This window comes from Prionailurus viverrinus, unplaced genomic scaffold, assembly GCF_022837055.1.
Source record: "Prionailurus viverrinus isolate Anna unplaced genomic scaffold, UM_Priviv_1.0 scaffold_42, whole genome shotgun sequence".
NCBI classification, from domain to species: Eukaryota; Metazoa; Chordata; class Mammalia; order Carnivora; family Felidae; genus Prionailurus; species Prionailurus viverrinus.
This window is the reverse complement of record NW_025927609.1, coordinates 1,471,169-1,495,415: the sequence shown is the minus strand read 5'-3', so window position 1 is coordinate 1,495,415 and position 24,247 is coordinate 1,471,169. Positions and strand designations below refer to the sequence as shown.

At 51.2% G+C, this 24,247-nt stretch overlaps 1 protein-coding gene across 13 annotated transcripts in view; it reads left to right on the top strand.

Moving 5' to 3' along the window:
* Positions 1-24,035, top strand: part of ADARB1 (adenosine deaminase RNA specific B1) — a 141,688-nt gene extending 117,653 nt beyond the window's left edge. For 9 of the 13 annotated variants that reach the window (XM_047846942.1, XM_047846943.1, XM_047846939.1 and 6 more), the window contains 2 exons: positions 18,117-18,295; positions 19,191-24,035. In XM_047846942.1, coding sequence (XP_047702898.1) covers positions 18,117-18,295; positions 19,191-19,370 — 359 coding nt within the window. In that variant the 3' untranslated portion in view covers positions 19,371-24,035. Of the gene's footprint in view, positions 1-18,116; positions 18,296-19,190 lie in introns of those variants that run through there. The other 4 variants (XR_007149673.1, XR_007149674.1, XM_047846944.1 and 1 more) reach the window with 4 other exon arrangements.
* The last annotated feature ends 212 nt before the right edge of the window (positions 24,036-24,247 follow it).

Below are 24,247 nucleotides of genomic sequence, written 5' to 3'. Positions count from 1 at the left end.
ACAGAGAGGGAGGCAAACCATAAGAGACTCTTAAATGCAGAGAACAAGCTGAGCGTTGATAGGGGGGCCAGGGGAGGGGAACGGGTGACGGGCACCGAGGAGGCCACTTGTTGGGATGATCACTGGGTGTCGTATGTAAGCGATGAATCATGGGAATCCACCCCCAAAACCAAGAGTACCCTGTACGCGCCATATTTAACTAACTTGACGATAAATTATATTTTTTAAAAAATGCAAACTATTTGAGATATTTTACTTTGGATAAATGCTTTATTTTAGAAACCGTGATGTTTGGTTGGCTTTCCTTGAATAGAGTTGAAGTCTGTACAGTGAGTAGCTTTGGGGAAGATGCTTTCAGTCTGTGGCACTCCCGTGAGGTCTGCAGGGCGGAAGCCAGAGGGGCGAGCAGGGAGGAGGTGCAGACGCCACTCCCGTCAGCGGACCAGCGCACATCGGCCTCCTGGGTGGAAATCTGAGCAGATGATATTGTCACGACGCAAGGACTTGGGCAGGGGGGTCCAGGGCAGTGAGCACTGAGGTCTGAAGTGGGGTAGGGTCGCACTCCTTTAAAATGGGCCCCACAGCAAAGCCCTTCTGGGAAAGTCCTACATTTAACGAGTGGCCTGGACAGTGGAACAGCCAGGACACTGTGGGTTTCCTTCCGGCCCTGTCCGTACGTGTGTGCGTGTGCGCGCGTGTGCGTGTATTTATTACAGTTCACGGACGTCTGTCCTGCCCTTTTCACCTCACGCTGTATCACACGTCGTCCCGTGTTGGAGGAGAATGACGGTGTAGCAGGACCTAGGCCGCGGTGTCCTCGGAGAGGAACAAGGACGGCCATCGGCGCAGCGCGGGGAGCGGCCCGCTAAACGAGACTGTTGCCGGCAACCACAGCGGATCCAGGGGCTCTTCCACCGATGTGGTGGTGGGCCGATTTCCTTAATGCCACCAAGGACAGATGGGAAGAATGTCATTTCTACGTCAGCGTAGAACTTCTCGGTGGCGAGCTGTGACCGCGGGGCCGCGAGCACTCACGTGATTCCCTTCCCTGGCGTTTTGGACGCGGGAGCCTCTTGAACTGTCGTATCTTCTTTCCAGATCAGTTGCACATCCGGCACCTGCAAGCTTCTGATTCGCATCTGTCGGCCCCTGAGGGAGCCGCCTGGGGCTGCTGTCCAGGTGCCTGGAGAACTGGGGAAGAAAGGCCAGCGGTCTGGACGGTCCCAGGGCCCTGGGGTCACTCATGGCCGGCCGTGTCACCAGCGTTGACACAGAACATGACGACAGCCAGGGCCAGGGCAGTGCTGAGGGAGCGAGTGCATTCTTGTGGGTTCAGCCTGCGTGGGGACCTCTGGAAAGGCAGGAGGAAGGCAGGGGCTGAGCACGTGGCACAGAGAAAGCAGGGGTGCCGTTGGCGTGCCCGGTGGAAAGCCACGTACGCGCTTACCATGGGCAGAGGGGCTCACGTCCGCGTCTTGCCCTAAGCGCAGGAGAGAGAGCAGGTGTGAGGGACAGAGGGAGAAGCTGTGTTTTCCAGGCAAGAGCCGGCACCAGGGGCTGGAAAGGCCTAGAAAAGAGTTTCCTGACGGGAGCTCCGTGCCCCTGATGTCAGGAAGCGCTCGCGTTGGAGTGCCGGCCACTGCCGGCTGTGGACACGGTGACGGTGATGGCAGGTTCTGCTGGGAGGCCACCCAGGTGACCCGAAAGCGTCCTCTAAACTCATAAGTTCCTATGGATGTGGTTTGCTTGTTTTTTAAAAATTCTCTCTGTGGGTGTCTTTAACGGTAAAGCAGTTACTTATTTAATTGACATATTGGAAGATTTTTCAAAAGCAACAGTTGTCATACTTGATCTGGTGGTGTTTTCGAACCCTGTCCTGCATGTGTCCGTACTTCCCGTCACCCCTCACGGGTGGAACGGGCTGCGGTCCCTTCAGGGCTCCAGAAGATCACCGCCCTGCTCCCAGCCCACGCAGAACAGAGACATGGGGCTGCGCACCCTCCCGGGACTGCTGGCCTGAGCGTGTGTCCCCACCCCACCCGGCCTCTTCCCTCCTCCATCCAACTCAGAGGCCCTTCTCCTGTGTCACCCTTGGCCCGTTGGCGGGGTGGGAACGTTAGGATTCCGTGCACTCGGCCCGTGCTGCCTCAGGAACGCGGAGTCTGGGCGAGGATCCCGCCTGCGGCCCTGCGCCCGGGTGACGGGCGCGCCTCGGGGCCAGGCCACCGCCAGCACGCACGTCCCTGTCCGGCCCGGAGCACTCAGGCCCTTCCCCAGAGTCGGTGTCACGAAACCCCAAGGTCGGGTTCCAAGAAGGAAGTCTAGTTTGGCCAGAGGCCCTGGTGTGAGGCGGCCCGTCAGGGATTAGTGACCAGGCCGGGAGGAGCCCGAGCCGCCCTGATGGCTTCATTCACTTCCCTTTTAGCTCAGGAGGCATCTTCACTGAAGACCAGGACCAAAGTCGCAAGGGCGCTCTCTCTGCTCCTGGCTCCAGAGGCAAGTTGTTTCGCAGCTCTCTCTCGACCCCAGGCGTCTGCGGACAGAGAGGCTGAGGCCCGGGCGTCCTCACTGCGGGCGCCTACTCCTACCCAGGTCCCGGGCTGTTTGCAGAACAGAGGCCGCTTGCGTCGAGGTTGTAAGCTGCACACGTTTTCCTGGGCAGGTATTGGATGGCCAACAGTTTCCGTCATGGGAGCCCGTGGCGACCCTGGATACCTGTTATTAATCATATGTACATAATTCGTTTTGGGGTACATGGTTGGCTCAGTGGGTTGAGCGTCCGCCTCTTGATTTCGCTCGGATCACGGTCTTATGGTCATGGGATCGAGCCCCGCGTCAGGCTCCACGGTAAGCCTGGAGCCTGCTTGGGATTTTGTCTCTCTCTCCCTCTGCCCCTCCCCTGCTTAATATCTCTCTGTCTCTCTCCTTCTCTCTCCCTCCCTCTCCCTCCCTCTCCCCCTCCCTCTCCTCCTCCTTCCTCCTCCCCCTCCTCCTCCTCCCTCCTCCCCCTCCCTCTCCCTCCCTCCCTCCCCCTTCCTTTCCCTCTCTCTCTCCCGCTCCCTCCCTCCCTCTCCCTCCATCTCCATCCCCCTCCCCCCTCCCTCTCTCCCTCTCTCTGTCCCCCTCAAATTAAAAATAGATAAACATTTATAGTTAATTTTTGATTACCCATTAATATGTGAGAAACCACAGAAAATACTTTTGAGAAGGAAGGAAGAAAAACCACCAGCACCAGCTAAGTGTCATAAGTTTTTTGCTTGTGTCAGTTACTGGGCCAACCCAGTTTCTTTGCGTTTTTGCTCTAAAAGTTCTGATTCAGCACACTTAGTTTACGGCAGCTGAGGGACTCTCATTACCAGCCAACTGTGCCTGCTTTTACTGGTTTCTGCGCCGCGGCCTGTGACTGACTCATTACCCTAGTTCTCACTTTGTAGCCCTAGAAAGATGAGCTCCCATTGGCGTCCATCCCCAGGGTAGTGTTGGTCCCAGGGACTCCTAGACCTACTGCTTTTGTGACCATTTGTGACCACATGCAAAGAAGCATGTGGCTAGCACCGAAACTTTAGGCTATTTCTTTTTTACCTAATTTCCTCCGTTCTTGCTAAAGATGGCACTTATTTGGCTTAAAATACAAAAACTATTTGTACTTTAGGGTCTCATTTTCTCAGTTAACCAACCATTTGTAGTTTTAATGCAAAATGTTGTAATTGTAAGGTTTAAGTATCATTCAAAAGTAATCCTTTGTTTTGACTATTGTAGGAAAGTGATGGAATTACAAAGGAAAATAACAGAAGCATTAGCCATTCATTCACGATTCAGTTCCTTTATGGTCAGAGATTTGCCCACCAATTGATCCTAAACAGGTCCCCACCTCCACCACCTCCCCCCCCCCCAACCTCCACAAAACCCTCCCTCACCTGTCTACTTGGAACGCCATGGCCTTGAATGAGCTTGGCGACAGGTCCATGACCTGAAGGAACCTGCATGCCAGACAGGTGGCAGAGACAGAACAGATGTGCTGGTAACACCACCAGAGACCCAAAGACCCTGATAAAAGTCCGGGCAGCAGAGAATCAGCAAGATGAGAAAATTGTGACATCAGGACTCTGTAACTCCTGATGGTACCTTGGTGTCCCATGGCCTTCGACATCTAGGGAGAGGCCAGCTGTTTCCTCTGTGGGAGTCTGCCCTGTGCGGCTACTCTATAAGTGGTTAGGGTCCTCCGGCCATTCCAACAGCCAAGCAAGGATGGGGCTGGACCTCTGGCCTCTTGGTCTAGAAGGGAATGTGGGTCCTGGCTGGATGTGGCTTTCCCTCGAGGCCCTCCCTGGAATACACAGCCAGGAAACAGAAGAAACCAGCTACCCGAATTAATCAACCAAGGTTTTTATTCACGAGTGTCAGTGAACAACCATTATCATTCGAAGAAAATAAACAGATCAAAAGAGAATGATCTATGTGAAAAAACAGAACAACTAAGGGAAAGTAAACATAATTCAGGAAACAGAAAAGAATATAAATAACAGACCTTATTAATATATGTATTTTGTGAGTGTGGAAAGCAAACGTCAGTTTGAATGTCTAGAAAACATTCAACAAGCACCACTCAGCTGTGTATGGTAGGCTGTTCTGGACGTTGGGATGCGTGCTGGGCACAAGAAACGTCTCCCTGTAGAGCGTGATCCTTGGGAAGGCGGGCAGGTGTGTCAAAGACACGTCTGATAACTCAGAGCAGAAAAGTCTAAAATGGGAAGACCTGGGGATGTAGAAAGTTAATCCGATGTCTATCTGGCACCATTTCAGAAATAGAAAACAGAGAGGGAGAGAGAGGAAAATTTGGGGCACTGAAGCAAGCCGTGAGTATTGCAATGGAAGGAACGCACTGAGTACCGAGCAGAATTAATTTTTGAAAACCCATCCCAGCACATCCTTATGAATTTTAGAACACCAGCAGTAAAGACAAGATGCTAAAATCTTCTAAATTAACTACAGTAAGTATTGGACTTATGTAACACTTATCAGGAACACTGGAAGCCAGTGCTGAGGAGAAAAAAAAATTTTAATGTCTGTTTAATTTTGAGAGAGAGAGAGAGAGAGACAGAGTGCGAGTGGGGAGCAGCAGAGAGAGAGGGAGACCCAGAATCGGAAGCAGGCTCCAGGCTCCGAGCTGTCAGCACAGAGCCTGACGCGGGGCTCGAACTCACGGACCGCGAGATCATGACCTGAGCCGAAGTCAGATACTTAACCGACTGAGCTACCCCGGGTGCCCTGGGAAAATATTTTTTGTAGGATTTCTTATTTAACCAAATGTTAAGCATTAGGACAAAATGATAATTTGCGGATATTCCAGGATTCAGAGGATTTCTTTCTAATGTATATTTTTTGAGGGAAAAAAAAGTGAGAATATTTTAGTGAAATGAAAAAGATATCTAGGAAAGAGGAAAATATGGGATCCAAGAAATAATACTTTGTAAATCCAAGAAGACAATGAAAAAGATAACTTATCAACGAGCCTAAAAAGTAACCATTGCAAGTTAGAACAGAGAATCCTATTAGAGAGCTCTAAAAAGAAAGTTTTTCAGAAGAAAGTGAATGTATTTTAACAAATAACGTGAGAAACTGAATGGTCTTTACGATAACGTGAAAGCAAATGTTTCTTTGGGAGCAATAACAAAGAAAAGAAAAGAGAAAAAGGAAAGTCCAGGAAACCCCAGAAGTCATTTAGGAAAGGATTGGTAAACTGAGGTACTGTGATGGCTGCTTTTTTTTTTTATTTTTATTTTTATTTTTAAAAAAACTTTTTTTTTCAACGTTTATTTATTTTTGGGACAGAGAGAGACAGAGCATGAATGGGGGAGGGGCAGAGAGAGAGGGAGACACAGAATCGGAAACAGGCTCCAGGCTCTGAGCCCTCAGCCCAGAGCCCGACGCGGGGCTCGAACTCACGGACCGCGAGATCGTGACCCGCCTGAAGTCGGACGCTTAACCGACTGCGCCACCCAGGCGCCCCGTATGATGGCTGCTTTTATGTGTCAATTTGAGTGGCTAAAGGCATGAGCTTAGACCTTTCTGTCTGTGAGGCTCTTTGCAGAATGAGATTAGAGTTTGAATCAGGAGAGACTCGGGAAAGCAAACTGCCCTCCCCGTGTGGATGGGCATCTTTTAACTTACCGAGGGTCTATTTAGAACAAAAAGTGGACAGACAAGGAATCTGCCCCCTTTTCCTGCCTCACTGCCTGAGCCGGGACATCCTATCTCCACCTTCTCCCACTATTGGACTCAGAGTTACAACCTCTCATTCTCAGGCCTCTGGACTCGGACTGAACAGCACTGCTGGCTTTTGGCCTAATACTGGTATGATTTTGAGGAATCAGTTTGAGACAGAGAATCCACTTGAAGTCGGTGCTCAAAATCGTCTCCCTCAAGTAGTTCGGACTTAAGGACAGCCCCCTCAGGTCTGCCACAGTACTCAGCCCCGCAGTGTACCACAGGGTCGCTGTCACGGGTGATTAAATCCAGACTCCTTGAGTGTACAGGCGACTTCCCCTTACCACGGGCCCCAAACCTTGAAGTTAGCTAGAAAGAGTTAAAACCCAAAAGCCTTGGCCTCTTGAAGGTTAGACTCTACAGTGAATCTTAGATCGGCGAAGAAACCAGACCTTGAACTGGATTCTCAGAATTCACATGTCAAACATGATGAAACGGGGCCACAGTTTCACTTGACAGAATCACATTTGGCCTCGAGCGCGTGAATGGAAACCAGCGCCCTCAGCATTTGGTCCAGAATTGAGAGGGAAAGCCACAGCCGAGCTACATAAGAAGCTAAGTACAGGGGGAGGGAAGAAAATCAGAGAGAAAGTGAGAGGGAAGGAGGGAGCAAGGAACAAGATTATGATCCATCAGTGAAACTAAAAGGTGTTGAGGGGAGCCTGGGGGGCCCAGTCGGCTGAGCGTCCAACTTCGGCTCAGGTCATGATCCCATGGTTTGTGGGTTCAAGCCCCACGTCGGGCTCTGTGCAGACACGCTCAAGGTCTGGAGCCTGCTTCCGATTCTGTGTCTTCCTCTCTCTCCGCCCTCCCCTGGTCGTGCTGGGTCTCTGTCTCTCTCGAAAATAAAAAAAACATTTAAAAAAATTTTAAAAACTAAAAGGTGTTGATTTGAAAGAACAAAAGATCCGTATGCCGTGAGTAGTATTTTACTTAATGTCATGGCAGATAAGACAAAATTAACAGTAGGAATTGGAGTGTATCTGCAGATACGGAGGCGGATGTCAAAATTTGAACCAACAACAATCATAACAACATAGGACAAGCAAGATGTAAATTGCCAAAATTAACCCCCAAAGAAATAGAAAAATCTGGCAAAGGAAATTTCCAGTAAAGACACTGAAAATATCATCAACAAATTACCTTCCAGCAAGATCGCAGAGTTTAATCAGTCTGTCAAATAACATACCATCCCACTTCTATATAAACCTTCCGGGTCATAGAAAAGAGCAGCTGACCTAATCCTAATTCCAAAACTGGACAAAGAGGCACAAGTAAAAAGAAACCCACAGACAGCATCACCTATGACGAGAGATGCAAAACTTCTAAACGAAGTACTAGAAAATTAAATTTAGCGCTGTAGCCAGAAATCTAAGAAGAGTTTAGTTCTACAGCTATCGATGGAGCCCATCCGTGACTAGATTACGAGAGGATCTGTAAGCCCCAGAACCTCACAGAAGTCAGTGTGCAGAGCGTGTGTGCGTGTGTGCTCTCGGGCGTACGCGTGCATTTGCTAGAAGGATCCGGATGAAAATGGCGATTCCCGTCTGGGAAGGATGAATTCTTCGGGGAGATTTACAAATGTCTACAGTCTTCAAAAATTACTTGTGGAGGGCTTTGTTTTCACTGTTAGAGACGCCAGCCGGGGCCACCCACAGAACCCACCCCGTCAGGATCTCAGAGACAGGACACAGTGTGCTTCTTGTTTAAAGCTTCACGTCTACTTCATCTGCTTAAGAACCACTAAAATCGTTATAGTGGCTGTCTCTGGCCTCGTAGCTTTTCATTTCTCTGAGGTGTGTGTCCGTAGTGTCCACAATGAGCAAGTGTTACAATTTAAAAAAATTTTTTTTTCGTATTTGTTTATTTTGAGAGACAGCACAAGTGGGAGAGGGGCGGGGTGGGGGGGAGACAGAGAGAGACAGAGACAGAGAGACAGAGAATCCCAAGCAGGCTCTGCACTGCCATGAGAACCATGCGATCATGACCTGAGCCCAAATCAAGAGTCAGACGCTTCATCGACTGAGCCACACAGGTGCCCCCAGCGTCACTGTGTAATGAGAACAATATTTTAAAAGATACAATTTGAAAAGTTTTAAACTATGTTTGCATGTGCGCAGCCCTCCCCGTGGGTGACCCACCCGTCACCCTCTAAGCTTCCTGGTGCCCTCGCTAATCCCTGCCTCTCCCCCCCACCCCGTCCCACCCCCAGGCAACCTTGATGTGCTTTCTGCCAATATAGATTAGTTTGCATTTTCTAGGATTAAAAAAAATCATAAGGTATATACTTTTTTGTCTAGCTTATTTCACTCAGCATGAATATTTCGAGATTCACCCATGTTTGCTGAGTTTATCAGTAGCTCACTCCTTTTCATCACTACGTGGCATCGGGTTGTGTGGATAGACCACAACCTTGTGTCCGTCCAGCTATTGACGGCACTTGGGTTGTTTCCAGTCTCCTTGCGCTACAGAGAAAGCTGCTAAGAACATTCGTGCACAGGCCTTCGCGTGGACATTCCCCGCCATTCCTCCTGGCGTGGACAGGCTGGGTCACGAGGCAGAACACCGTCCTGCTTTCCCAACGTGGTTGTGCCCACCACTGTGAAGGAGCCTCCACACCCTTGCCCACCCCGAGTGGGGAGCCGGTCCGCCTTTCTGGCAGCCGTGAAGGGCGTCTCGCTGTGGTTTCAACTTGCGTTTCCCCAGTGTTTTCATGTGCCGTTTTGCTGTCTGTACGTCTTCTTCAATAAACCGTTCAAACCTCTTCTCATTTCTTATGAGCTGTTTAATTTCTTACGACCGAGTTTGAGAGTTACTTATATATCCTAAGTCCTTTATCAGATGTGTGATTTGAAAACTTTTTCTCTCGGGGCGCCCGGGTGGCACAGTCAGTTAAGCGTCCGACTTCAGCCGGGTCACGGTCTCGCGGTCCGAGGGTTCGAGCCCCGCGTCGGGCTCTGGGCTGACAGCTCGGAGCCCGGAGCCTGTTTCCGATTCTGTGTCTCCCTCTCTCTCTGCCCCTCCCCCATTCATGCTCTGTCTCTCTCTGTCCCAAAAATAAATAAACGTTGAAAAAAAAAATTAAAAAAAAAAAAAAAGGGGGCGCCTGGGTGGCACAGTCGGTTAAGCGTCCGACTTCAGCCAGGTCACGATCTCGCGGTCCGGGAGTTCGAGCCCCGCATCGGGCTCTGGGCTGATGGCTCAGAGCCTGGAGCCTGTTTCCGATTCTGTGTCTCCCTCTCTCTCTGCCCCTCCCCCGTTCATGCTCTGTCTCTCTCTGTCCCAAAAATAAATAAACGTTGAAAAAAAAAATTAAAAAAAAAAAATAAGGGGGCGCCTGGGTGGCACAGTCGGTTAAGCGTCCGACTTCAGCCAGGTCACGATCTCGCGGTCCGTGAGTTCGAGGCCCGCGTCGGGCTCTGGGCTGATGGCTCGGAGCCTGGAGCCTGTTTCCGATTCTGTGTCTCCCTCTCTCTCTGCCCCTCCCCCGTTCATGCTCTGTCTCTCTCTGTCCCAAAAATAAATAAAAAAAAAAAAAAAGAAAAATTTTTCTCTCCAGTCTCTTAATAGTGTCTTTCAGAGACCAAATAATATTTATTTTGACGAAGTCATATTTTTCAATTTTCTTTGTTGAGTCACGTCTTTGATGTTTTGTGTAAGAAATGTTTGCCTAAGTTAGTGCCATAAAGATTTTCCCCAATGTTGTATTCTTAGAAAATTTACACTTTCAGTGTTTACATTTAGGACTGTATTCCATTTTGAGTTCATGTTTGTATAGGACGTGAGGTGTGGATGGAAGTCCATTTTTTCTCACGTAGAACGTGTCTAGTTGACCCAGCACCCTCCGTTGAAAAGTTCACCCTTTCTCCACTGAATTGCCTTTGGAGCTTTGTTACACATCAGTCCGCGTACACACGGAGGGCTGTTAGGGGGCACTAGTGTCTTGCGTTGATCCCTTTGTCACGATGCCGGTATCACACTCGTAGGATTACTAGTTTTATTGTAAGTTTGAGATCGGGGAGAACGAGTTCTCCAACGTTGTACTTTCTCAAAGTTGTTTCGGCTACTTGGTCCTTTTTGTGTTTCACAGCAGTTTTATAATCAGCTTCTCAGCTTCTCCATGGACCCCGTTTGGATTTTGATTGGGGCCGCATTGAATATGTGGACCGGGTTGGGGAGAGCTGACGTCTGAACAGTTTTGGGTCTTCCGGTTGACGAGCGCCGGTGCCTCCCCACTCCTGCAGGCCCTCGTTCTCTCAGCAGCACTTTGCACCGCACAGCATACATATCTTTCACGTCTTTTGTCGGGTTTATCTTTGTTTTGTATTTTTGCTGCTGCTTTAAATGTTATATTTCTGTCTCGGTCTCTAGGTGTTCGTTGCGAATACAGAGAGGTATTAGTTCTAGCAGCTGTTTGGGAAATTTCATTGAATTTTCTTTATAGATGATCATGTTGTTCATGTTCTATTTGTTGCTGGTAGTCCAGAAACCTTGGATTTCTTCCTTCCCGATTGCACCCCGATGGGCTCTGGTATGATGTGGGGTACAAGGGGTGAGCACAGACACCCTCGTCTTGTGTGCAGTCTCAGGGGAGAGCACTCAGTCGTTCACCACCAGGTGTGGTGTTAGCCGTGGGGTTTCACGGACGCCTCTGTAAGTTCTGCTCCGAGTTTACTAAGGGACTTTTAATCAGGAGTGAATGTTGGATTTGGATTTTGTCAAGGTCTTTGTTTCTACTCTCAATGGAGCCGTTCATTTGTTGCTTGTTTCTGTTCGTTTAATATGGAATATGGTGACATTGATTGAGTCCTTTAAATATTAAACCAACCTTGCATTCCTGGGATAAACGTTGTGTAGGCATTATGTATTATTCCTTTTAAATGTTGTTGGATTTGATGTGCTAAAATTTTGTTTCCTGTTTCTGCATCCGTGGTGTACTGGCCTGCAGTGATATTGGTCTACTGTTGTCTTTGAATGTCTTTGTCAGGTTTCGACATCAGGGTGATACTTGCCTCATGAAGTGAATTGACAACCGTTTCTTCCTCTTCAGTTTTCTGGAAGAGTTGGTTTAGACTCGCTACCAGTTTTTTCTTAAACACTGGTAGAATTCACCAGTGAAGCCCTCTGGGCCTCAGGTTTTCTCTGTGAGAAAGTATCTTCAAATTCATTGTCTATAACAGAATAGATGCAGGCATATTCATGTTATCTATTTTTTTTTCCTTGAGTGAACTTTGGTAATTTATGTCTCTCAGGGACATTTGTCTGTTTCATTTAAGGTGTGGAATTTATTGGCCTGAAAGTGTTCACAACATTTCTGTATTATCCTCGTAGCACATGCGGGTCCCCGGTGATGCCTCTCATTCCTAATACTGCTCATCTGTGTCTTCTCTCTCTGCATCAGTCTGCCTAGAGGTCTGTCAAGTTTATGGATTTTTCTCTAAAGAACCAACTTTTGATTTCGTGGATTTTATTTTTCTGTTTTCTGTTTTATTTCAACAATTTCTGCTCTGGTCTTTATTTATTTATTTATTTATTTATTTTTGTCTGCTTACTTAAGTTGCTTTTCTTTTTTCAGTTTTTAGGGTGCTAACTGAGGCCATTGTTTTGAGACCTTTTATTGCTTTCTCAGCATTTCATAAATTTGGATATGTTGTGTTATCACTTTCACCAATTTCAAAATGCTTTGTCTCTTGGGCTATTTAGAAGCCTGCTATTTAGTTTCTTTCTTTTTTTTTTTTTAATTTTTTTTTTTCAACGTTTATTTACTTTTGGGACAGAGAGAGACAGAGCATGAACGGGGGAGGGGCAGAGAGAGAGGGAGACACAGAATCGGAAACAGGCTCCAGGCTCTGAGCCATCAGCCCAGAGCCTGACGCGGGGCTCGAACTCACGGACCGCGAGATCGTGACCTGGCTGAAGTCGGACGCTTAACCGACTGCGCCACCCAGGCGCCCCATAGTTTCAAAATATTAAGGGGTTTTATAGATTTTTCTGTGGTTGATTTCTAATTTGATTTCATTTTCTGACTTGAATCCTTTAAATTTATGTTTGTGTTACAGGCCAGAATGTGGTCTTTGTGAATATTCCATGACAACTTGGAAAACATGTACATCTGCTACTTGTTGGGTAGAGTGGCCTATGAGTTGGTTGGTTGTCTAGTGCATGTCTTCTGTGTCTTTACTTATCTACTTGGTCTATCAGTTATTGAGAGGAGGGTATTAAAAACCTCTTGACTATCACTGTGCTCTTATCTATCTTTCCTTCCAATTTTTTTCAGTTTTTACTTCATGTATTTTGTAGTTCTCTAATTAGGAGTGTGGGTTCCTCTTAGTAAATTGGCCTCCTTTATCATTATAAAATGACCTTATTTATCCCTGTTTATTACTATTCTTCATTCTGAAATCTGTTTTGTCTGGCATTAATAGATTCTGACCCCTCCCCACTGCTTTCTTTCAATTAGTGCTAGCATAGTGTCTCTTTTCCCATGCTTTAATTTTAAGCTATTTTATATTATTTTACATTGAAAGTATGTTTCTTGTCATCAGCATGTTTGGGATCTACTTTTTTCCCTACCCCAACTGATAATCTCTGCCTTTTCATTAGGGTGCTCAGGACATTTACGTTTATTGTGATATTGATATGGTGGGGTTTAAATCTATTGTCTTGGTGCATATTTTTTTTGTTCTATATTATCTGTGTTCCCCCTTTTCTCGTTTGCTTTTTTTTACATTACTTATGTTTTATGATTTCATTTTAACTCCTTCTTGACTTTTTAGCTATAACTTTTTGTTTTGTTAGTTTAGTGACTGTTCTAGGGTTTTATAGTATACACGCTTAAATTATTATAACCTGCCCTCACATGGTGTTATACCACTCATGCACAGTATAAGAATCTTCCATTTCTCCTCTCCAGGCCTTTGTGATATTGTTGTCGTACATTTAACACCTGCATATGTTAAAAACCCCATACTATACTCTTAGTTTTGTTTCAACAGTCAATTGGCTTTTTTTAATTAAGGATTTTAATTCCAGTATCATTAACAGACAGTGTTATATTAACAGCCAATTAACTTTTAAAGAGATGAGAGTTGCTACTTCCAGTGTTCTTTATCCCTTGAAGTAGATTCCCCCTTTACATCTGGTGTCATTTCCTTCTGCCTGGAGGGCTTCCTTTCACATTCTTTGGGGTGCAAGTCTGACGATGAATTCTTTCAGCTTTGGTATGTCTGGAAGAGTCTTTATTTTGCATTCCTTTTTAAAATATATATTTCTGGGAAAGTATATTTTTGCTGGAATGTTAGGATTTTCTTTTCTTTTCTTTTTAGCACTTTGAAGAGTTGCTCCCCTGTCGTGCTGTTTGCATTATTTCCAGTAAGAAATCTGCTGTCTTGGGGTGCCTGGGAGGCACAGTCGGTTAAGTATCTGACTCTTGGTTCCAGCTCAGGTGACAGTTCAGGAGATTGAGCCCCACATCAGGCTGCATGCTGGCAGCATAGAGACTGCTTGGGATTCCCGTTCTCCCTGCCCCCCTCTGCCCCTTCCCTGCTCGTGCCTGCTCTCTCTCTCTCTCAAAATGAACAAATAAACTTAAAAAAAAAGTAATCTGCTGTCTCATCTTTGTCCCTCCATGTGTGAGGCCTTTTCCACTGGCCGTGGTGGGCACATGCTTTGGTGTGGTTTTCCGCACATTTCTTGTGCTTGGCCTTCATCAGGATTCTTAGATCTGTGTGTTTATAGATTTTATAAAATTTGTCACATTTTTATCCGTTTTCTGTACCACCTTCTCTCTTATCCTTCACGAACCCAGTTATATGTGTGTCGGACTGACAGACTTGTCTGACAGCTCAATGATTTGCTGGGTTTTCTTTTTTTCCAATCTCTGTGTGTGTTTCATTTTGTCTTTTTTTGGGGGAGGGTGGGGGGTGAGGGGCAGAAAAGGAGAGAAAGAATCCCAAGCAGGCTCCACGCTGAGTGTGGAGCCTGACACAGGGCTCTAACTCACAACCATGAGCTCATGACCTGAGCTAAAATCAGGAGTTAGACACTCAATCAACTGACTGAGCCACCTAGGCCCCCCATTCTCTGTGTTTCATTTTGCATAGTTCCTGTTATTGTGTCTTTAAGTTCACTGACCTTTCTTCTATTTTAGATCTTTCTATTCTGAGGTTGGTACCATCCAGTGTAGTTCATCTACCAGATGCACCCTTAGTCTCTAGAAGGATATACCTAAACACTTCATGCCTTTGTGTGAGCATTAGGCATGTTCCCTGACCCTTCCAAGCAGTTCTAACCCAGTCTTGAGCAGTGTGTGTGCCACTGATGTTCAGGGGACCCTCTGCGTGCCATCGCACGGACCCTGGCTGCCCTGTTTCCTGTGCTCTCCGTTCAGGGAGTCTGTAGGCTCCGCCTGGGTTCCTTCTTCCCTCACGGTGGCCTGGATGCCTGGGCGGACCCCGGGGGCACAGATGGGCTCACCTCATGTGTCTCCCGCCTCTCAGAAACCACTGTCCTTCCTTGCTTGATGTCCTGGCTCTTGGAGGCTGGTGTTTGATGTATTTTGTCTGGTTTATGATTTCAGGAGTGGGGGTAAGTCCAGCAGCTGGTACTCCAGCCCACACAGAAGCGAAAGCCTGAATTTATTTTTAAATCACAGTAAAACAGAAAGCCCACTCTTGAACACTGGTCCCTTCTCTGTGTCACCCTCAGAGAGAGATGCTTTTGCAATCTAGACCTGATTGTGCACCTGCTCAGCCAAGCCAGCTGGGTGTTTGGGACTGGCTTGAGTTGGAAGCTCGACTGCCTTGTTCATGTTTTGGTCTGGGTTCCCTGGACAGCAGAGACCAAGGGGAGAATTTAAGGTGCGTGCTTGGCAAGTGTGAACTCAGAGTAGCGGGGTAGACTGGGGGGGGGGGGGAGGTGAAGAGAGGAAGGGTGGCTTTAGCAGCAGGAGAAACTGTCCCAGGGGGCTGCTCCGTCCCCGAGAGCCTCTAGGTTCCTCGCCTGTGCTGTGGAGGTCGCTGTGCTCAGCTGTGTGTGGGTGGCCTGGCCGTGGCGCCTGTGGGGCATGTGACACACCATAACTGTGGTGTCTCCAGGATGGCCGGCGGAGGGCTTGTGTGTGCGGACTCACAGCCATGTGACGGAGGGAGTGTGGCCTGAGCGTCTGGTCCCGGGGGGATCGGCCTGCAGACTCGTGCACCACATCCACTCAGGCTCGCTCGTCAGCCCCCCTCCAGACAGCCCTTCACACACACATCATTGTCTCAGCAAGGTCAGCAATTAATGAAGATTTAAAGCCTTTAAAAAATATATGATGGCCCTCTCTTCCTGTCCTTTTTGTTTTGGAAAATGGAGCTATGGACAGGCGGTCACTCCTAGTCGCCCACAAGCTGCGGGTCCCCTTAACCTGGTCAGCCGTGGCGTCTCTGATGGGCTTAACTGATCTTCCTTGTTGCTGTTTGCTTACTGACAGCACACAGTTTTATCACATTTTAGCCAAAACTAAGTGATATCTCACCAGATGCTTTAAAATTGTGTTTAATCTCGGGCACCTGGGGGCTCCGTCAGTTGAGCGTCTGACTTCGGCTCAGGGCGTGATCTCGCGGTCTGTGAGTTCGAACCCCGCGTTGGGCTCTGTGCTGACAGCTGAAGCCTGGAGACTGCTTGGGATTGTGGGTCTCCCTCTCTCTCTGCCCCTCCCCTGCTCCCGCTCTGCCTCTCTCTCTCTCTCAAGAAAATAAAACATTTTTAAAAACTTCTCCTGACAAGCGGGGGAAGAAACACGGGCCATACGTATCAGGGGCTGTGTGATGGTCAAGTTCCCCGCGGGGCCGCTTGGTTCATGAGCACATTCCTCGCTGTGAGTTTATTGAGGTGCTAGACTCCTGCGCCAGTCCCAGCCAGTGGGACTTCTTTTTAGGAAGGCGGCTTTGTTGAATTGATTCGGAACTTTAGTTTGATTTTCCTGTGTTTCAGGTGGTTTCTTGAACTATGTGGTGAGTTTGCTCATTGGTTAATTACTCCCTGCTTATTAGCAGATGTGTACTGGAGTATTTGTTTTGTGGTTCATTGTAACATTTACATGTGATTGATTAATGTAGAAAAGTGTTGTAGCCAACTCGATCTGGTTTGTCTGACGTTTCCAGTGTTCTCGTGCAATACCTCATGCAGTGCCCAGCCATCATGCGCCGAGTGTCCATCTGTCAGAAATATGTGCATGTTTCACCAAAGCGTGTGGTCAGAAATGTTCACGCACACACTCTTCAGAATAGCCAAGAACTAGGAAAAACAACGAAGTGAGAGTCCACGGTGATGTGTTGCCAGCAGGGTCCTGTGCGGCAGTGAGGTTGGGCGGGCCACGGCCACGTGGAAGGTGTGTGACCTCGGGTGTAAGGCACCAGGCACAGGGGAATCTGTTTGTGTAAGTGGCCCCACGAGTGTAAAGCTCGCAGTGGGCAACGCCGGTCACCGTGCTGGGGTCAGTGCGGTGGCTGCCCGCTCGGGGGAGGGGGCAGCTGTGGAGGCGGGAGGGCTCCGGTGCCAGGACGCCGGCTGTGGGTGTGCTCGCTTTGTGAAAAATCACAAGGCTGCATCCTTGTGATTTGTCACGCCTCAGTGAAAACGTTTGCCTAAAGTAGGATTCACAGCACACGTCTTGGAATCAAAGAGTGATCAGCAGGTTAACAGAGAAGGCGAATCCTGAATTCTTCCTCACAGTGAGGTCCCTCGCTGGGGCTCTCAGGGACCAGCAGGGTCGGGGCAGGTCGCCTGTCCCGTGCACCGGGGGGTTGGCAGGTACTGCTTGCAGGAGGAGCTGTCGGGGGGCACGGAGAGCATGAGCCGGCGCCCGTGGCCGGCCCTGCTGGTGAGGAGCTTCGCGGACAGGGCTGGGGCTCCCCCATCCTGAGTGTGGGCACAGCAGGTGCCCAGCCCTTGGCCCCGGGTGGCCTCTGCCCTGCTCACGAGGGCATGGACTTCCCAGGAGACACCTTCCAGTGACTATCCCAGACCTGGGTGACATGTGTGTGTGGGTTTTCACCCCGCGTCGAGACCGGTGGCCGCTTTGCCCATGGACTGGGGTCTCTTCCATCATGTGGCTTCAAGTCGCATCTTCCACACTCTGAGCCAGCCTGGGGGCCAGCCTGTGGCCTCGGCTGTAGCATTCTGTTCAAGGGCGGCCATGGTCCCTGGAGCAGAAGCAGAGCGTGGCCCGAGGTGGGGGGAGCCCCACGGAGCCGGGTCGGCGCACCTGGCGGGGGGCTCCCGTTGTGGGCGTGTTCTGAAGACACACCCCGAGTCAGGGTGGCCCGTGTCCCCCCGAGGAATGGAGGCTGGAACTCAGGGCACCGATGGGGGAGGTGCGCACCCAGCTCCAGCCTTCCGAGTGTCCTGTGAGAATCTCTCGGGCCCAGCAAGTGAGACTCGGTTCGTTAGGACCATTTCAGCGTGGAAAGAAAACGTACCTGCACTCATCAAGTCAGGTTCCTTGTCTCTGGGGTGTAGTGCGTGCAGGGCGGGGGAGCCTGGCCGGGCCCGGCCCCTGGTGTGCAGGGTGCCAGCGCCGCCAGACCCGGGTGTGGTGTGCAAGGGTCCGCCCTCAGGGCACAACCTCACGTGACCTGAATTAGCCCCAGCAGTGGTTCTCACGCTCGGACATCTAGCTCTGGACCCCGAGTGAGGCCTCACGGTTTTGGGCTTCTGTGGAACTGATGCCCACCCCCCGGGCACAGCCGAGCGCGGTTCTGGGCAGCTCGAGGTGGCCCTGGACGGCGTGAGCACACCCGGGCCCGTGCACCCGTGGGCCGCGTCCTCCAGCCCCGCGTCACCTCGCCCGTGTCTCTCTGTTCCAGGCATCAGCAACGCAGAAGCGCGGCAGCCAGGGAAGGCACCCAACTTCAGCGTCAACTGGACGGTGGGTGACTCGGCCATCGAGGTCATCAACGCCACGACGGGGAAGGACGAGCTGGGCCGTGCATCCCGCCTGTGTAAGCACGCCTTGTACTGTCGCTGGATGCGTGTGCACGGCAAGGTACCGGCCCCGCCTCCCCGCAGCTTGTTCCACAAAGCCCCGCGCCACCATCCCCACGGCCTTTCCCAGACCTCTTTGTTCTTTGGGACCCCTCACCTCGAAGTGTGGCCCCGGCTCCTCTCATCTAAAGCAGCCTCAGGCAGCTCTTCCCGTCCCGCTGGCTTCCTGGGGTGGGGGTGGGGGGGGCCCTCTCACCTGCACGTGCTGCCAGGTGATTCCACCAGAGGAGGGAAGGCCCCCTCGCGGCCCTCAGGAGGCCTTAGGCCTGTTCCTGCAGTAGCAGCAGGGTCCCTTTCCCCAGATAAGACCTTCTCTGGTCCGTGCGCGTCTTGCTGGTTTTCCTTTATCGGTCGGGGGCATGGCGGGTGTTTGTTAGAAGGCTGGCGCCGAACTTGGCGTGGCGGTTTGGACCGAAGCCGGCTCGCGCTCCCGTCCCTGTTCCCGCAGCAGGGGCACCTGTGCTGGAGGTCCCACCCTGTTTATCCCCTAGACCTGCACCAGCATGAGTCAGCCAGCCACGGGGGGGGCAGCGCCTCCCAGTCCTTCGGTGTGAATGAAACACACATAGCATCAGACGGGCTGTGTGTTTCAATCGCTGAAAAGATTAAAATCCAAATTGGAATCAGGTGCCTGTGGGCTCAGAAGCCCCTCTTTAGAACCCGGGGTCTGAAACTGCCTGTCTGACGGGGCGCCGGCTCCGCGGGGGGCGGGGGGCGCGACGGTCGTGGGCCCTTGCGCCCTGTGTGACACGGCCCCTTGGAGGAAGGCACTGCTGCCTCGGGGCTGTCCCCCACGAGCCAGCGTAGGACGAAATACCAGATTTTGAATGTCTTACTGAGTTTTGTTTTCTACTGTTTCTGCTTAAATAGTCGTGCTTTTTTTTAACTCCTTACAGGTTCCCTCCAACTTGTTACGGTCCAAGATCACTAAGCCCAACATGTACCATGAATCCAAACTGGTGGCGAGGGAGTACCAGGCCGCCAAGGCGTGTCTGTTCAAAGCGTTCATCAAGGCGGGGCTGGGCGCCTGGGTGGAGAAGCCCACAGAACAGGACCAGTTCTCTCTCACACCCTGACCTGGGGCCTGGGGCCGGGGCTGCTGCGTCCAGCGCCGTCTCCGGAACGTCCCGTCTGGACTGGGGGCAGGTGTGGGGACACGGGGTGCTGGGCGTCCAGCGCCGTCTCCGGAAGGTCCGGTCTGGACTGGGGCAGGTGTGGGGACACGGGGTGCTGGGCATCCAGCGCTGTCTCCGGAACGTCCCGTCTGGACCGGGGGCAGGTGTGGGGACGCGGGGTGCTGGGCATCCAGCACTTTCTCCGGAACGTCCCGTCTGGATTGGGGGCAGGTGTGGGGACGCGGGGTGCTGGGTGTCCAGCGCTGTCTCCGGAAGGTCCGGTCTGGACTGGGGCAGGTGTGGGGACGCGGGGTGCTGGGCGTCCAGCACTTTCTCCGGAACGTCCCGTCTGGATTGGAGGCAGGTGTGGGGACGCGGGGTGGTGGGCGTCCAGCACCGTCTCCGGAACACGTGTCTGGACTGGGGGCGGGCGCGCACTTCGGGGAGGGTGGGGAGGGTGTTGGGGTTCAGTGTCCCCACCTGGCACCCCTGTGCAGCGGCATTACCCCTTTGAATTATCCAGTGACTGCTTTCAATCTCCGTTTACGTTTAGAAATTGAGTTCTACTGAGTAGGGCTTCCTTAAGTTTAGGAAAATAGAAACTACTTTGTGTGAAATTTTTGAATAAATAATTTATTCAGAGTTAGGAACGTGGTTTATAAAATAAGTAATTATATCAGGTCACTCTTACGCCACATTACTTTATGTGTGGAGAAGGGGAGAGCGTAGGGAGAGGTTGGAGGCGGCAGCCTGAAGAGAGCGTCAGGGCTGCGTTACTGGTGGGGCTCCTGCCCGCCCGCCGTGACCCGGCTGCCCTCAGTGACTGTCCCAGCCTGCCCGGGAGAGGACCCTGCACGACAGGCCCAGCCCAGCGCACACACACGGCCCCTGGCGTGGTGTCGGCGTGCGTCCGTGAGGGTGCAGCCTGGATCCGTCTAACCTTTAGCCCCCCCGGAAGCTTCTGTGCCCCTCCTAGGGTTGCGTCATGGAAAACGTGTTGGTTCACTTCTAAGTGATCAAAGGTACAACGTGGGTGGTAATCCTGGCCATTCATTGGAGATTTTTCAGTAGTATTTAACTTTTAGGGACTAGGAGGAATCCACAGAGGCTACTGCACAATTTTATTCCTTCCTCTGAATCTAATGAGTGTGGATGACTCTCCAGACATCTTCACAGAATGGAAATAGAATTAATTAAGTAGAGATACTCATTCTTAGAAAATGCCACTTAAGGCATATTTTTAAATTAAGCTTTATCAAAGGTGTGTTTGAAGTCAGTATTCAAGCCAGAAGCTGGTGAGGCCACAGACGCCGTCCCCACCAGGGTCTGCACATCGATTGTCACGGCAGGGAAGGGGTGCTGCTGGCGTCGGGGTGACCCGGGGACGCCGCTCCACACCCCGCAGCACCCAGGGTGGCCCCGGGCCGAGCCGGCAGATGGTCAGGAGCGCGGGCTAGGGTCCTGGGTGGCGCCTCGACCTGAGCTCAGAGATTTGCACCAATTGCCTTGTTTCTTCCACTCAGGATCAGACAGGAGCCCGAGGAGGTGCTGGGTCAGAAGTGGGGGGGGGTGGGCCTTGTGGGTGCAGCAAGCAGAGACGGGAGACCCCGCCCCGCCTTTCTGGACTCAGAAGACCTAGGACAGGAGCAGAGCAGCTACTGTCCCCTCGGTCCCGACCCCACGTGCTCAGAGCAGGAGATTCGGACCAGAAGTGCAGAGACTCCCGGCGCCTCTGTGGGTCCCCGGGTGGCCGGTCGCAGCCGTGGGTCCAGACCAGGGACTGACCAGGGGCAGAGGAGCGAGCCCCGCCCACACCAGCCCGCTCTCCTGCAGCCGGGGTGCAGGGGTGCAGGGGGGGCCACGGCCGGGCTGCGCCTTCCACCCGCAGCAGGAAAGCTGCCGGCCGGTGTCGCTCCCCTCCCGGAGCAGGCGCTCCCAACTCAGACGACATCTGTAGCCCCTGCGTTTTTATTCTCTCTACAAATGGTATTTTTTCTAACGGGGATCGGGAGACGGACTTAGTTTTTACAGAATACCTGGATTTTGACTAAAAGCCCAGGGGAAATATATTGCATGTACATACAAACGCTGCCCAGTATGTCTGGCTTCTTCCCTCCCGTCGGGTAAAGGCCGAGGGGAGTGTGGTCCCCTCCCCGCCCCAAGTGAAGAAGGACGGCCCTACTGTGTGCCGGTCCCAAGGACCCCAGCTCCGCGGCCACCGGGACTCTCCCCGGCACGCGTGGGCCTCGTGGGCTGTGGAGGACAGCGCCCGGGGTCGGGAGGGAGGGAGCCGTGCCCGGGACTGGACGGGACAGCAGCCGGATTAGCTTCCCCTTGAGCGGGAACCAGAGGAAGGAAACGTTAACTCCTCAGGGAGGCGGGAGGCCAGTCAGGAAACTGCACTTTAAACAAACTGCCCTATTTGAGGCTCAGCGTGCATTCTGCCCCGTGACTGTTTTCCGAGGTATTATTTTGCACACTGTGCCCTAACCCTGGATTTCAGAGACTTGGGAAGTCTGACACCACCAAGAACCTGATTGAGAAAAATCAGTTGTGAAGACGTTTTGCCCAGTGGGGGTTGGGAGGGTTCTGTTCTGTTTTGTTTGCTAAACCTGAAGTATTAACTCCAGGAAGACAGGGACCCTCATGGGGTCCCCAGGCTCGGGGACAGCTGTCCCACTAGCGGAAGGCCCTTCGCGCCTGGGGTGGGGGTGGGGGGCCAGGCGCGCCACAGAGCTCCGTTCTGATCCTGAGTCTTAATTGCACTTTTCATCATGTTTTTCTGTTTTGGAGAGTTTTATTGATTTATTTAATCAAAAACAGTTGCTGTATCTTACAACGTGCAGACTGACATCTCACAAGGCATTGATTTCTCTGGAATGTATTTTCGTTCAGATGATTTCCTTGGTACCCACACTCTAGACTCACTGCTCTCTTCGTAAAGACAGCGTTCCGTGTCATCCCAAATAGGGACGCCGAGGAGGGGGCGGCTCTCTGGCTCCTCAAGGCAGGCAGAGCTGAGGGGGATTAGTGATGCTGGGGGCGGGGCCACACGCCGCGTCCCCTTTTATCAAAAAACAGAAAGCGGATGGCTCTTCACTTCTAAAATATTTCACACCAAAAAAATACGGTCTGCCCCGACCATAAGTTTGATCTAGCAAGAGGAATAAAAGCAGCTGGCTTTCCCATCTGTGTGAAGTCAGAGAATCTCTCAGAAGGTTCCTTTTTGTCAACCCCAAACTACCTAAGTGGAAAGGGCAGAGTATTTGCGACCTTGTGTGTCCAGTGTTGTGTGTCCTTGTCCCCTGGAGTGTCCTGTGACCCTCTCCATCCTCCTGGCCAGTCACGTGCCTCGGGGCTGGGAGGGGAGGGTCTGACTCGGTCCCGGCATTTAGCTGACCTCTGGCACTGCTGTGTGCACCTGTTCGCTGTTTGCGGCGACGAGCCCCCAGCCCCAAGAACACTTAGCTTGGCCACGCCGTGGGCTGATGGTACATCGCGAGCCGACGCCTGTCCTTCTGGACACGACCACGAATGGTTAAAGTCAGTCTGCGGAACGTTTGTGGAGTGAGCCCGGAAGCAGTTTGCTTCTCCAGATATTGGGTCATATGCTTTTATTTTACTTTATTTTATTTTGGAATTTGGACACTTTATATGAATGTAGTTCAGCCGAGAACCCTGTCGCTAAGATCCACTCCCCAGTGTTCTCTGTATGTATATTGATGTATATACCACACGTTACAACCTGCATGAGCTTCCTTCTCGCAGCGAGACCAGCCGGAACCAAGCATGAGACGCGGTCCTACACACAAAGGATTTGACATGTTCTCAATAAAAGACAGTGTTATACCACTGCAGTGTGGCTGGGTTTTCTCTCTCGTTGTCCCCGTGGTCCGCTGGCAGGACTGAGGGCAGCCCTAAAGAGCATAATTTGCAGGGGTGCATAAGCACCTGCTGAGGGCTGCCCGCTGACTGGTCTTGTAGCCGTGCGCTGACCCAGCGCTCGGCGCATTCATACCCAGCTCGGGACAGTTCCTCCGAGCCCTTGGACCCGCGGGTCCCTCACGGTCCTCCTGAGCATGTGTCACCCACCCCCACGTGCAAGGTGTGTAGAGGACAGTCAGGCAGCTGCCCCTGCTCGTGTCCCCGCCTGTGAGAAGGGACGACAACGTGGCCCCTGTGACCTGTTGGGCTGTGTGAGGGCGACACGGACAGGAAAACACATGGGAAGAACCTGGGCTGGCCAACAGGCCACTGGCCAGGTGGACTGGGGTCTCAGGTGCAGGGAAGCAGCACAACTAAGAAGGCGGGACTTTGTTATCCAGGGCTGACATTTCTGAAAGACGCTCATAATAAACCAAGTGGAAAGCTGGCTGCGGAGAGCGGTATTCGTGCATTTCACGGTTGCGAAGAAATGCGGGTGCATTATGTACAGCACATGTGGAACAGCCTGGAAGGGGCTGAGTCTGGTCTATGTGAGTGGGGATTTGGGGTGATTTTAATTTAATTCTGCCTTTTTAAGCTTACCCATTTGTCTGATGTTTCTACAATTACATGAAAAGTAAAGAGGAAAATGTTTTTAAACGTCAAAATCCCCATGCAAATAAAAAGCACTGTTATGAAAAACTTGCTCTCTTTTGCATCAATTTTGAGTCTGTTCTTTTCCCACGATAAAAGCAATGTTAAGATGAAGATACGTAACACGAAAAGACGGGGGCAGCGCGCCCTTCACAGGTTCATCCCCGGAAGAGCATTTCCCCGAGGATGCCATGTTGAGGGAGCCTCAAGGCCCTCGCTGGAGGCTGGTGATGAGGCAGAGACATCACGGGGCATCCCGA